This window comes from Nylanderia fulva, unplaced genomic scaffold (assembly GCF_048542155.1).
Source record: "Nylanderia fulva isolate GAGA-0341 unplaced genomic scaffold, ASM4854215v1 Scaffold18, whole genome shotgun sequence".
Lineage (NCBI taxonomy): Eukaryota > Metazoa > Arthropoda > Insecta > Hymenoptera > Formicidae > Nylanderia > Nylanderia fulva.
This window is the reverse complement of record NW_028190055.1, coordinates 3,113,091-3,127,475: the sequence shown is the minus strand read 5'-3', so window position 1 is coordinate 3,127,475 and position 14,385 is coordinate 3,113,091. Positions and strand designations below refer to the sequence as shown.

General features: G+C 35.1%; 1 protein-coding gene and 1 long non-coding RNA gene across 4 annotated transcripts in view; one reads left to right on the top strand and one right to left on the bottom strand.

The window, feature by feature from the left end:
* Positions 1-14,258, top strand: part of LOC114935634 (EGF like, fibronectin type III and laminin G domains protein pikachurin) — a 110,841-nt gene extending 96,583 nt beyond the window's left edge. For all 3 annotated transcript variants that reach the window (XM_029308511.2, XM_029308512.2, XM_029308513.2), the window contains exons 11-15: positions 1,084-1,333; positions 1,921-2,225; positions 3,320-3,565; positions 4,223-4,326; positions 5,038-14,258. In XM_029308511.2, the coding sequence (XP_029164344.2) occupies positions 1,084-1,333; positions 1,921-2,225; positions 3,320-3,565; positions 4,223-4,326; positions 5,038-5,186 (1,054 nt within the window). In that variant the 3' untranslated portion in view covers positions 5,187-14,258. The remainder of the gene's footprint in view (positions 1-1,083; positions 1,334-1,920; positions 2,226-3,319; positions 3,566-4,222; positions 4,327-5,037) is intronic.
* The window catches only part of LOC114935642 (uncharacterized), a 114,237-nt gene that overhangs the window by 98,463 nt on the left and 1,389 nt on the right, over positions 1-14,385 (bottom strand). The gene's annotated exons all lie outside the window — the stretch shown is intronic.

Here is a 14,385-nt window from a genome sequence, read left to right as displayed (position 1 = left end):
GTCAGTCGCTTCGGGCGGAACGGTTTTTCGAACGCATGTTAGATTTTTCGCAGCGCGAAAAAGAGATACCGTGTCAAAATGTACGGTATCTTGCAAAATCGAAAAGTCACGGGGAAAAGTAATATCTCTCTGAGGAAAAAAGAGAAATAAATGTAAAGGAAAGTGTACCGTATAAATTTGATCTCGCGTGAATGAGACTTCATTTTTCAAAAAAAAAAAAAAAAAGAAAAAAAAAAGAAAGAAAGAAAAGAAAAAAGATTGGATTGTTCGAAATAGCTGAGGAAGAGTAATATCATCTCCCTTTTTCAACCTTGAATATATTCTTGAAGAACCCCCTGCGTCATACCTCGTTAAGGTAGAGGAAGCCATATTATCTCTCATATTGTACTTCATTTTCTTGTTCAGAATTTTTTCACCGTACAAAAAAAAAAAAAAAAAGATAAAGGAAGATAAATAAAATGAAAATGGAAATAAATCATAAAGATCGAAACAGGTCAAATAAAATGTATTTATCCTAGAAAGAGAAATAATAACGTATCAATATAGAAAAATCTATGTAAGTAAAAAGTAATATTTACATATGTAGAGAATCTTAAATAAAATAATTGCTACTTTTTCCTCGGATATACCATAGTTTTTTTATTGAAAAATATGTAGCTAAAAAAACATTCGGATACGAAACCATTTGAAAACTTTCTCTCTCTTTCTCTCTCTCTTTTCTTGATTTTTTTTCCTAGAAAAGACACTCGGAAAAAATTTTGTTGTATAATTTTAAAACACAAAAAACAAAAATAAAAAATAATATTTTCCACAATTTATTTCAATGCCATTTTGCGGTCTTCGGTGTTTTTCCGGAATGAATCAAATAAAGTGACCTAAAAAAACAGGTCACCGCCAACAGGAGACTGCACTTTATCATGGCGCATAATGTACGATTCATGTGTGTGGATTTATATACATTAATTAGGAAACTTTCCTTTCTCACGGTAGCAAAATTTTCAGGGGATTTCGCAAAATACCCGCCGGCCCTTCAAAAGTTAATGACGTTGCATTCTGAGTATGCTATCTGCATTATCGTTTCAGGAGCGAGAATCCGGTTCGTCTCGGCGAATGGGTCGAAGTTCGAGTCTCTCGAACGGGTCGTTTGGCATCCCTGGAAGTTGAGGAAGACCCGGCCCAGGAAATCCTGGCGCCCGGAGCGTTCACGCAATTATCCTTACCGCTGAATCTCTATTTGGGCGGCGCGCCGTCGTCCGACATGTACTCGCCGAAGATGAAAACTACGGCCAGCTTCGTCGGCTGCATTCAGACGATCGTGCTGAATAATCGCGAGGTAAGAACACCAGAAATTATACAGCCGCCGCTCCGAACTTACGCGGTAGATAATGCCACTGTAAGAGAACGTCTTACCTTCAAGTTTGAGCTCCGCTGCTCTGATAGATAACGTCGCAGAGCTCTCATATAAATTATACCAAATAGGATTCTAACTTTCGACGGAATTGGCTATTTTTTCTTATGTTGTAGCTTATAATATTGGATAGTGGATTGGTGAGTTTCAGCCAGTCGATTCGTAGAGCCCAAGTTTTTTCTGTCCATTAGATCATAAGCTACATCACATGACATCACAAAACCAACTGATCTTACCAAGATTTAATTTTATCAGTACGAGATTCTATATAAAATCCTAGATAAAATTGGATTCCGGTATAAAACCAGCCGATTTTTCTGTCGTAACTTATCTATCGAATATTTAGTTTCGAAGCCTATTACATTGTTGTTCAACAATAAGTCGTGAGGTCCTTTGAATCCCTGATCATTGTTTCTGCTTTGTGAAAGAAAAGTAGACCGAACGCCATTATTGCAGCTTTATTCATAGTTTTTTTTATCGCTATATTATATTACGTAATTTCTGTCGCACAGGTGGGCATCCTGGCAGAGGCGCTGGGTGGAGTGAATGTAGGCAATTGCGGGCACGCGTGCGAGGCTAGACCCTGCGGGGATGCGGAGTGTCGGCCTCTGCGCGAGCGATTCACCTGTCGGTGCCGTCCAGGTGTACCGCACCCATGTCCGGCGCCGGATGATTCTACGCGGCTTGTGCCATCGCCGGTTAAAGCCAGCAGTAGCAACAGCGCTGTGACGTCGTCCGTGAGATACGAGAGGGCTGTGCCCAGCTTCACCGGCAGCGAGAGCTATCTGCATTACAACGACGCCGACACGATGAAGAGGTGCGCGCGATATAACGAGAGAGTGTATAACCAGGGTGACAAATAACGAACGCAACTTTCGCCAAATAAATACGGTCGTACGCTATATCAAGGGTTTTTTTTTTGGTTTAATAGAGTTTCTAGAATTTTTGTATAGAATTAAATCGCTTTTTTTTCCCTCTCGAATTTGCGTCTGAAAAATTGCCTTCCAATTTAGCGGCGAATTGACTATTACGCGTAAAAGTATTCATAGAGAACGGTCTGTATAGCCTCGCCGTGTCACCCGACAACATTTCCCGAATCTGTCATCATTTGGTGATTCGTTTTTGCAATTTAAAAATCCGTCGACTCGTCCGCTAACACTCCATTAATGTACGCACGCGCGCGAAATATAATTCGGGCAGCGGGCAAAAGTTCGGGGTGTATACATATACATATACGGCCAAAAACAGCGTATCAAAGCGGCGTTTCGAAAACGAGCGGAGCGGTAAACAGCGTTACACGTTATGCTACACACAATCGCTCCTTGACCCGCTTTAGTCGCGCCGCGTTTAGTTTATCGAGCGTCGCTGTGACAAGCAATCTGAGGGGAAATAAATCGTGTTTCCCGTTAGATAAACCTTTAACGGTTGCACACCTAATTATTCTGATAACAAACAAATTAGCCAATTTTCAGGCGGTATTTTAACAGCTGACGCGTGTCGCGTATTTAAATACAGACAGATGTATTAAAACTCGCGATTTACATATATATATCCCTTAGTCCCGACTCATGGGTCGTTTGCGACCCAGTGAACAAGTGATTTTTCCTTAGGTACCTCCATTTCTTAATAACAAACTATATAAAAAAATAATTTTTATCGAAATATTATGATTGGGACTTCAAGTTGAAGGTTGCAAGAAGCTCCATGAGTTTCTTCAGATTTTTTAAAGCGTTTTTACTGATCCAAATAACGCAAAGACGCAAACGACCCATCAGTCGGGATTAAAGGTGCCGTCGGGACTAAGGGATATATATATATATATATAATACATGTAATTGAATCAAATAATTTTTTTAGATTAATTTTGTCGCATCTAATTCTTCCCTTGCTCAATTAATTAATCGCTTGCAGGATAATCAGCTACAGGGTGGACATCAACATGAGATTCCGCGCCAGCAGCAGCAGTGGCTTGTTACTCTGGAGTGGTCGACAGTCGGATTCACAGGAACAAAGAGACGAGAATGATGATTTCCTCGCTCTGGGCCTGGATCACGGCTACCTCACTCTCGCGTATAATTTGGGCTCCGGGGAAGCCGTGCTCCGATATAATCTTACGCGATTGGATGACGATCTGTGGCATCGTATCAGGGCTGTTAGGTGAGGGAAAACGTTTTTACGCGCTTCGTTACTCGATCTTCCTCCCCTTTCTCTCCTCGCATGACTATTTTCGTAATATTTATTTATTTAACACCCTGATCGATACGTAGAAGGAAGGAGGCAAAGAAGAAAAGCTGTCCTTTCGAATACGCGGGAGAATAATTGCTGGTTCTATTTTTAATCTTTCAGCGAAACGCAAATTAAAATACACTTACATCGCAAAGCTATCGAAATGACTGATATTAAATATTAAAGAATCGGGTATGTGCGCTTTACGATCCGATTTTAATTAAATAAAAACGAATTTAGAAATTGTTCTACGAAGTTTGTAGTGAACAGGAAATACTGCGTGAACATCGTATATGTAAACAAATGTGTGTTGTCCTATTTTCAATCTTTCATGTAGCTCGAGGCTATCATTTAAAATAGTATTATTTTCGCGAAATTCGATAAAAGAAGGATATTTTGATAAACCTTCGCGTTATTAATCCGCACATCTATATTCCGTGGAATAAAAAAAAAATATATATATATCAATATTCGTCTCTGTTGCAGGCGGTAAATCGCGTTTTATTAAAAACGGCGGAAAGAAAAATATTTATACTGATTTATGTCCGAAATGAAACGTAGCAATGAATAACATTGACTTTTTTCTAGAAACGAGCAATGGGCATCTCTCGTGGTAGACAGCGGTACTGGGGTCTCGGCATCTTCCCCGGGACAACTGAGACAATTGAACACTGACACTGGTCTTTACGTTGGTGAGTGAAGCAATCAAATCTGTACTGTTATACCCCCAATCTAAATTAACTCGCGAAACTCTTAAAACATTAATCATTTATCTCCGCACAAATATATTTATTTCGTACCCTGACAAAAAGATGGAATCGAAACCAATTCAAAAAGGATATGAAGAATTTTTAACTGTCATCTTAACCGAATCTATATCTTTTTCTTTTATTTTGTATATAGCAAATGAGTTTTTATTTTTTTATATATAGGGTATCCTTTAAGATGGAATCAATGTTTAAAGGTAGATTTCTGGGATCCCTTGGAAATGATTTTTCCTCAGCGAAAATGTCGAAGGAGGTCATCATTTTTCGCATGTTCCCAATTTTTGCCATCATGCATCTTTGTAACTACGTTTTAAATTAAAATTCTATTAAGCTCTACTTGAAATTAATTGAAGAATGCGATTTGTTAATAAATATATTTTAATTCCCCAAGGCTTAGTTTGAGAAAACCCCTTTATTTTCAATCGTTTAAAACTCGAAAATTATTGGTGCCTCGACATTTTCGCTGAGGAAAAATCGTCTCCAAATAATCTTATAGGAATCTCCCATTAACATAATGTCCGGTAATTTTTGGAACACTCTTATATGCATACAGAAGACTTGAAAGAAGCACGTATTTTGTCTAATCTACGTATGAGAAAATAATGTTTTTGACGAGGATGCGATCTGTCCTTGAAGGCGGTGCACCTGACATCGTGAGGACAACGGGCGGCAGATACACGAAGGGCATCGTGGGTTGCATCAGCGACCTCGTGTTGGACTCGGACTTCTCCGTCGCCCTGTCGTCGCCAGCGCAGGCGACCAACACGCACTCGTGCATCCCCTGAAAGAGAGATATCCGTGCCGTCCGACGTCAGGTGGTGGTGTTGTCGGGTCCAGCCCGAAGTTAGGATATGAAAATTTAAGGATAACGAATCGCGAACGCGCGGCCAAGTGAATCGCGATAGAGTGCGAAAGTGCATCTGTGTCTCTCTCTCTCTCTCTCTCGTGCATCAAGCCCGCGCGCGCGGTTCATCACTTTTGTACAGACTCATCCTTCCACGGGTGGAACTCTGGGAGAAGATTTGGGGGTTCGAGTGTGGAGATCGGCAAACCGACCGGTCGTCGTGCGAGTGCCATCGACTGGTACATATAGGCGGCTTTATTGTAAATATTAATAGAGCGATCCCGCGGAGAGATGTCCATCGCTTGCCTCGTGGCAATCGATTCTTGGTGCAGCGACTTCCTGTCGGGTCATATATAAACATATACATATGTAGGCCGCAGAGACCGAGAAGGTTCGATCGAGGACGACGGATAAACAAGGGGAAGTTATTTTCTCACGACAGAATTACGAGGTATCGCAAAAATGCGAGAGACTAACAAATGAATTTTGTTTTATTAATTGTTACAAAAATGTTCAGCACGTTGGAATTTTGATTCATCATTTTATTTTATTCCAAAGTCGTAGTTACTTCACTTGATCATGTTTTTTTGATCATTGAAACTATGTCAGGAAAAGAATCTTATAGAGGCAATTCTTTGTATGATTTGTAAGATTTTTTTTCGATGCAGAATGATAACTAGAGATTAAAAATATATAATTCGAAATTATTAAATACAGAGAGAGTAGAAATAACATATCCATTTTTCACAAAAAAATAATGCTACTAAAGAAAGAAGAGAGAGTATACACGCGATAAAATAACACTCGGATGTACAGTTAGATATTAAATAAATACTGAACTACCGCGTTTTCTTGCCACATGTGTTTCCCGTAAGTAATTATTATTAAATAATTCTTTTTCGAAGTTGTTAAGTTGTTAAAAAAACAAATTAAAAACATTTGTTTTTAACTTTACAGTTGCTAGTATTTTTAAACTTATTTTTTCGAATTAAATCTTAATTATTGGAAATGTTGGGGGATACAATCAAATAAAGAAACTCGTTTATTTTATATTTAAATACAATTCATTAATTTAGTAAAATTGATTAAATTACGCTATGACAATACTATTCTATTCGCGAAATTTGTGAAAAAAACTTTTCTCATTTTTTCCTGAAATTACAGGATAAAATTATAATAGTAATCGTTTGCGTTTAAAGCAAATTCCACAAAATCAAAGATCTAAATTAAATAAAAATGTGTTAATTACCTTGCAAAATTTAATTTTCGCGCTGCCTTTGTTTAGATACCAATTTAATCTAATAATATTAAATTCAAATTTAATCTAATAATTTTTTAAAAGGAGTAAATTAAAATACAACCGATTAAATTAAAAATTGGCAGCAATTAAATTCGTTTCTGTTCGTATCGGGAAAAGTAAAACGTACCGAATCAAACTGAAAGTTTCATCCGAACATTTCGCAGTTGAACCATTGTGCTATTAACAATTTCAACTTTGCCTATATCTGCGTACTTAATAAGACGCTTCTCTCGGAAATCGTTTCGTAAATTAAATTCGCGCGCAAATTGTATTATCGTTCGTAATGAAATTTATAGCAACAACAACTACGATGTAGTATTACGATGATACTGGAGTCAATGAGACGGCGAAAGTGCAATGCGCGTATTAATTTAACACTCTACAACTCTAGAATTTCATCCCGGAGAACTAATCCCGTGACGCAATGCTTACTTAAATTACGTAAGCGCGATATATATATATATATATATATATATATATATATATATAAAATATACATATACATATAAGAGACTTGGAAAATTTATGCGAGACATTCCCGAGGGAATGACGAAATTAAGGAAGTCGTTGCACCAGGACAGCCGTTGCCCGGCCGGATATAAAATTCGGAGACGGAGAGCGTCTCGAAGACGGCGCTTTCGCGGCCTAATAAGATAAAAGTATGTAGAAAAGAAAAAAAACAACCCCTCCGTGTCAATTTTGATTACTCCCTCCGACCGGATGTTACCTACGACACGAGGTGTCGCGTTATCTTCGATTCTTACGAATTCAAAGCGTTCAAGATTATCAACAGAAATTTGGGGCGACATTTCTAAATCGGCGCTGGATAGAATTTTCACTGGAAAAGTCGACGGATACGAAAAGCGTATAAAGAGAAAAGAAAATCTCGAGGGTCTCTCGAAAAATGAAAGTTCTACATTACGCGGAGTTAATTAAGTTCAGCAGTTAACTCTGTTCTATATTTGTTATTCATTACATTATAAAATAAATATAAGAATAAAGTGCGTTATTTTAGTTCTTTTTTTCTCTCTCACAAATGATAATTATATATATTTTATAATTTTCTCTTCTTTAAATATTTTTAATCTAATAACGCTCTAATTTGATTCATTAACAAAAGGTGTGTCATATTTCATATTATTTTTTAACTTCTTCTCCTGGCTGAAAATGTGGAATTCATCTTTGAAAGGAAATATGTGTAATCCGTCAGAATTTGATATTAAATTGGCTAAAAAGAGTAATATTATTACAAGAAAAGAGAGTTCTTTATCCAGTGTCGGTCCAGGCAGCTCCTTCGAATCACTGCGTACCGCAACTTTTTCTAATGATCTTAGGACTTATCACGATCCTTTTCTAGCAGCTAAGTATCACAAGCGCAGCCACGAGCACGTGTTTTAGTTCCATTGACGATATCGAGAAAAAAAAAGTTAATATTGTGATCGATACGAGTAACTACTACTACTATTAAAAGTAGAAGAGAGCTATACCATGGACCAAACACCAACACCTTTATCATCATTTAACAAGAATAATGCAAGCGCAAAGTGCAAAGTGCATATCTTGATGGCAATGCGGGAATCGCATCCTTCATGAGCGATTTTATCCTGGTGTTGGACGAGCTTTACAAATGATTAATGGATCTTTGAACATTTCGTCCGTATATTATATACATATACATATGAATGCTATATATCTCGAAGATATTTTCAGATTATTACAGCAATAAGTAATCTTTACGCCGAATTTGCCGTCTCTCTTGCGTTAATAATTAAGTCATTTTAATCTTGACTTGGGGGATCACATCAAGAAGTAAGACGGTTAATTAAAATTATTATTCTAATTAAATTATTAAAGATATTATTAAAATTATTAACGTATATTCGCACATAGATGGAAACATGTAATTTGAGTTTCGGAGATTATATTTCCACGTAATGGCAAAATTGAGTGAAATAAGTCGCTTGATCAATATTATGTCATGTGCACTATACGTGTATGAAAAGTATTTGTGTGTCTGTCAAATAACATTTGTGTCGTTGTAAATAATAAGTTGGGACATTCTGTTCAATTCTCAACGAAGGAAAGCGAGAAAAACGGAGGATAACAATGACACTTTTACATACATAGACGTATAAAAAAAAAAGAAAAAGAACAAATATCTTTATTATGCAGATGCTCGTCGCATATTTTTTTATCTTCATAGAACGTTTCAATCTTATGAGCACACAATTTAGCACTCTCTACCGGTCGGAAAATCCCAGGTCAATCACGTATACACATCCTATCTTGCGTGAGAAGAGGCAGAAAGATGAAGAGAAGGTGAAAAAGTGAGGCATACGAAGAGAAATGAGATGAGAGGTAACTTTAAGACATTATATAGAGTAATCGATAAACTTCACTTTTGTCATCGCACGAAAATGATCTTGAAATGACCTATTCGAACACACATCATAAAAGCAATCGGCTATAGTCAATTTTGTACGGATGTTATTTTCGGGACTAAATATAATAATATATCAAAGGTGAGTGGTAGTCGCGTAGAAAATGTAATAATATATACAATTTAAATGAGATTGTATGTCGAGAATTAGCAGGCGGGTAACATTATCGCGTCCTCATTAATCTTCTTACGTTTGAACTTTCGTAGGAAAAAAAAAAGACAAAATCAAAGCAAGAGATAAGAGGATTTCATGATGAATGAAATGATTAAATTTTTTTAACAATTTATTATTATTGTTACAGCATATGAAATAAAAAAAATATCTCACAGTGTAATTAAAAAAAGATTATTTAGATCTGTGTGAAAAAAATGAGATATATATATATATATATATATATATATATATATATATTTATATATATCCAATATTTTTTGTCATTTAAGATAATTATTTTTCGCGCACACAAGTAACATAGCGTGGGAGGATTAAGGGCGCTTTTTCTAGCGTAATTCAATGTACAATATTTCGCGTAAGTATGCATTGAGTGACTCGAGGCTTCTGTGCTCGTACGTTTAAAATCGTTTTGCATAGAGTGTGTGTATAACTCGGTTTCTTGCGCGCTGACAAGTAAACACGCAAATAGAAATTGGCGGACACGGAGAATTCCTCAGGAAGTTCCAAGTATGCTCCGCTTTCGTTTTGTAATTGCAACGCATTCAACTCGGAAATATGGTTCTTGGACGCATTCCACCCAGCGCCGTCGGAATTACTCGGAAGTGTGCAACGTATTCGAATATTCGATAATAATAATCCACATACAGCTACTACAATTAATTCCAAAAGTGGTTCTCTCGAGCATATCTCCGTGTATGTTCGTCCGAATTGCGAATAATATTCGGATCGATATAATTATTTCATTACTTCAACAGCGAATGCAGTAATTATCGTTACAAAACAAAGCAATTATAAATTATATAAATGGAGTCAAATTTGCAATTAAATATCCGTATTAACTCGAAACCGAATAGTTAGAAAAACGAGATCGATGCTCGAAAATTATTTTGATCGCATATATTTGCATATCAGCGTCGATAATAATATCAAGTGTCAAATAGACAATCGTGCTCTTATCGAGTGTTCGAATACGAGCAAAAACACTTGAAAAAACACGACGGCACAAATCCGATTCTAACACCAACGTGATGATAGTAGATCGGGTTATTAATTAATCAGTGTTTGCCTTCGCGCTTGTTGTTTCGTATCGTCAATCGCGCGTTTTTCAAGATCAAAAGAAGAAAGTCTCATATCTTTTATATGTATAAGAATCCTTTGATAAAGCACGCAGCATCCTTATGAAAAAGTCAACGCGCGCTTTTCGTTTTAATGTTTAAATGTGCTATATCGAACTGTAGAGTCACAGAAATTGTGTCACTTTAAGCTGCAATAATTTTATTTGTGCGAATTGAAACAATTTTCTACGGAGATGAAATCAACCGATTTTTTTGCGTATCTGGATTTGAGATATGAGGATGTGGCAAAATAAGAGGAGTTTGCAAAAACTCTAAAAAAATATAAAATTAGAGCAATATATTTATTAATTTTCGGCGTAGCAAACGTTTGCATGTAATGCGACCTAATTTTAGCAAATAGTACGTATTATTCTCGATAAGATGTACTAATTGCTTAAGATTATTGCTGTCTAAATGATTTATTTATTAAATAAATTATAGAGTGCAGCTGCGAATTGACGCGATTAATCTTGTAATGTGTGAGAGGATCAAAATGTTCCGCTAATAATCGGTAATAAATATATTATATGGCGTATTGTTCCTTTAATTATTAAAAACTGAATCGTAAAAAAATCAAAGATTGGAAAAGCTTAGATGAGGAAAACGGCGTCGCTTTTTCTAAAATTGTTTGTCGATTGTGTGATTGAACATTGTGTGATTGACATTCAATTTTTAGACAAAATCTGGTTGCAAGACCAAAATGAATAGAATTATTACAAAGATTCGCTACTATTATTTCATCATAAATCTTAATTCTTTTGTGCGCAAAATCTATCAAAATTGTTTTAATTACTTGTATATTCCTTAATAAATCGTATCAATATAAAAACAATTAACAAAAAATTTACTTGCTTGCAAATAATGTGCTTCTGCGAATATTAATTAATCTGAAATATAGTTTCCTAATCAAACTTATTAATTGTAACTTCTTATTAAATTTATCATGATAAATGAAATGCACGAAATACTTGAATAATATTGAAACACAAGTCCTCAAATTAAATGAGCTTACGAATAGTTCTCTTGCGAATAAAATTTACGAATGCTAATATCTATAGAGAAGATGCCGTTTTTCTTTGCTTGCTTGTTAATTTTCAAGTGTAACTTGAGTCGGCGTACCTATCGTAGAAGAAAAGGGAAAGCTTATAAAAAAAATTCGGTCTCGTATTCGCTTCCAATCGATAAAAATCATTCACCTTCGGTGATTCGATTCGATTGATAGAAAAAGGAGAAATGCAAATGCAATCAGATATGTGCATTTGATTTCGAGCACCGTACAAGCACCTAAACATCGAAGTTGTTTCCTATTGTTTTGAATATACAGGGTGAGCTGTTTGAACGAGAACGAGTTGAAGCTAGAAGTCTAAAATATTGTAATAAATTAAGATGGGATTTAGAAATTCGTGGAAGAGAGTACAATCGAGATTAATTGACTAAATAAAGATTCTAAACATTCTCGTAGAAATAACTTGCCCTGTTTAGATGTAATCTCTTGCGCGAAAATAATTTATCTATAAAATTCTATGCGAATTTCAACCCTTTCGCCGCTTTTGTTTATCGAAAACATTCGGAGAATGAATGACGAATAAATGTCTGTGCTCTGTAAATTTATGCGATTTGCACAAGTCCACAATTTGCATTACTTTGGTATTATAAAATATCGTTATTACAATACAAAAAATTTCAAGTGATTTCTAAAATCTCTTGAAAAGATATAATGATAAATTAACGCGTATTTTCGCAAATTTTATCTGTAAGTAAATAATACCATTTTTATCCGTGGTTTACGCGAAAGTGTGTGCAAATAAACGCTTAAAAATTTAATATACTATAAATTTTAACTCTCACACTGCGCAATTTTATTTTATATATTGATACACATTAATTCGGACGCACATAAAATCACTTACCCGCTAATGTTTAGCGAAAGGGTTGATGCGTGATCACAAACGTTAAGAAGAGAGATTTTTTAGCAGCTCGGAATGATATTCGACGATTAAGCACATGTAATAAGGCTGACGCGTATATATATATATATACTTACATCATATCCACTAATAAATTAAAAAAAAGCAAATCGCTGAATATCACACCTCAAGACAAAAGAGAAAAAAAAACGCGAAAGAAAGCACTATAATATATATATTAAAAAGAAAAAATATCAATATACATATTAATAAATATATATATATATAAATATATATATAATAGATATTATATTATTACTGAATATTATATTAATATATGATGCTATATATATATTAACTATTTCTATTATGTCCGTCTGCAAAGTCTATTAGAAGAGTCTATCCTGTCAACCTATTCTTACGACCCACATGTGGATGATCTCCTCGGATATCTATGTACATACACGTGTGTGCGTGCGCGTATATCAAGATGACGAGCGTGCGATTGTCGCGGAGGACAAATGTAATTTCCTTTTGAAAAAAAATAATCGGGAATAAGAAGGGACGATCCGCGAAAAATCGCGCGCGCGTTTTTTTTTTGCGTGATGTCACGCGCACAAGCACGAGACTCAGCGAGCGACCGAAAGCGACCGGTCCTCGATGGACTCTCCCGTCCTCGTTTCAAAGACGATCAATGTGTAAGACCTCCGTCATTAAATGTTCGTGACACGCTCGTGGCAATAAAAAAAATAGGACGCTACGTTCGCGATCTCTACGTTTACGATTTCTCGCTTCAATCCTCTCCGGCGTCGTCGTCGACGTTCGCGCGCGAATCGCGGAAACGTTGTAAATTAATCTTGGACACGTGGCAATAATTGTCAATGTATGTGCATTAGAAAAAATTAGATTTTTCTCGTCAATTTCAATGCTTTTTAAGAAATTAATTGTTGATTTAATTTTTATTTAAGCAGCAAATTAGTAATTATAATTAAAATTAATTTACTATTTTTAATTTTAGATATTCTAATGAATATAAAATAATCAGTACATACTTAGTAACATTTAATAACTTATAAATTAATGAAAAAATTTTAATTATACAAAGTGTATCTAAATAAGTGCGAAAAATTTTAGTTGATTCTTTTTGTCGAAAATTAAATTATTTCTTGTATAAACATATATACTCATTCCTCTCTGAGAAGTTATACTTTTCTAAAAAAAGGATATAAAAGTATATGTTTATATATAAGACTCCTCTTAATTTTCGACAAAGAAAATCATCTCCTAAAATTTCTCGCACTTATTTAGATACACCCTGTATAATTATAAAATAATTGATATAAAAACTTTTATGAAGATAATTGAATGTAAGAACTACAAAAAAATTAATAACGAATCGTAGAAAATTATGAATATATAGACTCTTTTTAAATGATCTTTTATTACATCTTTGCATCATGAATTATTTAAGTATTTTCAAAAATTATTTTATATCATTTTCTTGACTAATTATTAAAGATGACAAAATAAATTAAATTCACTTAGATCTATATTTTATCGCAATTTTTTATCTGTGCATGCACATGTGTCCATGAATTAATAAAACAATATTTCTCATCTCTTAAAGCGATGTATCCAATCGTGTAACGATTGAACTAATTTGCATATGCACTTATCGCGCACGAACTTCGACGCTGCACTTTTCATATGACGTGATATACGTGATTACGTATGCTATTCTTTTCGAGGATTCGGTTACAGAGTACGTGTATCCCCAGCTGCGATTCGAAACGGAAAATTTGCGGATCGCGTACCGTTCTACCGGGCGATCGATTCGCAATCGACATTTTATACGTGTGCGATTTAACATAAGCCCGAAATTATAAATTATTTACACGGTGGCGCAAATCGGGTTTTGCGTATCGCGCGAATACGGCGCGATTATTTAATGGATTGTGTACGTATACGTTTGAATACACGCAGTGGTTAAATTCATATGAACTATGAGCAAATGTGTGTGTCTCAGCCCATGTTGTCAAAGCATCAATAAAAAAGAAAAAGAGATTTTATAAATAGCGCGATGTGTGTGTCTCTTAATTGCTCTGCCATTCCTATCTCTTATCCTTCATTCAGAATATTATAATTCACAACAATCGATAATAATAATAATAATAGAATTTTATTAATATTAAGAGAAAGAAAA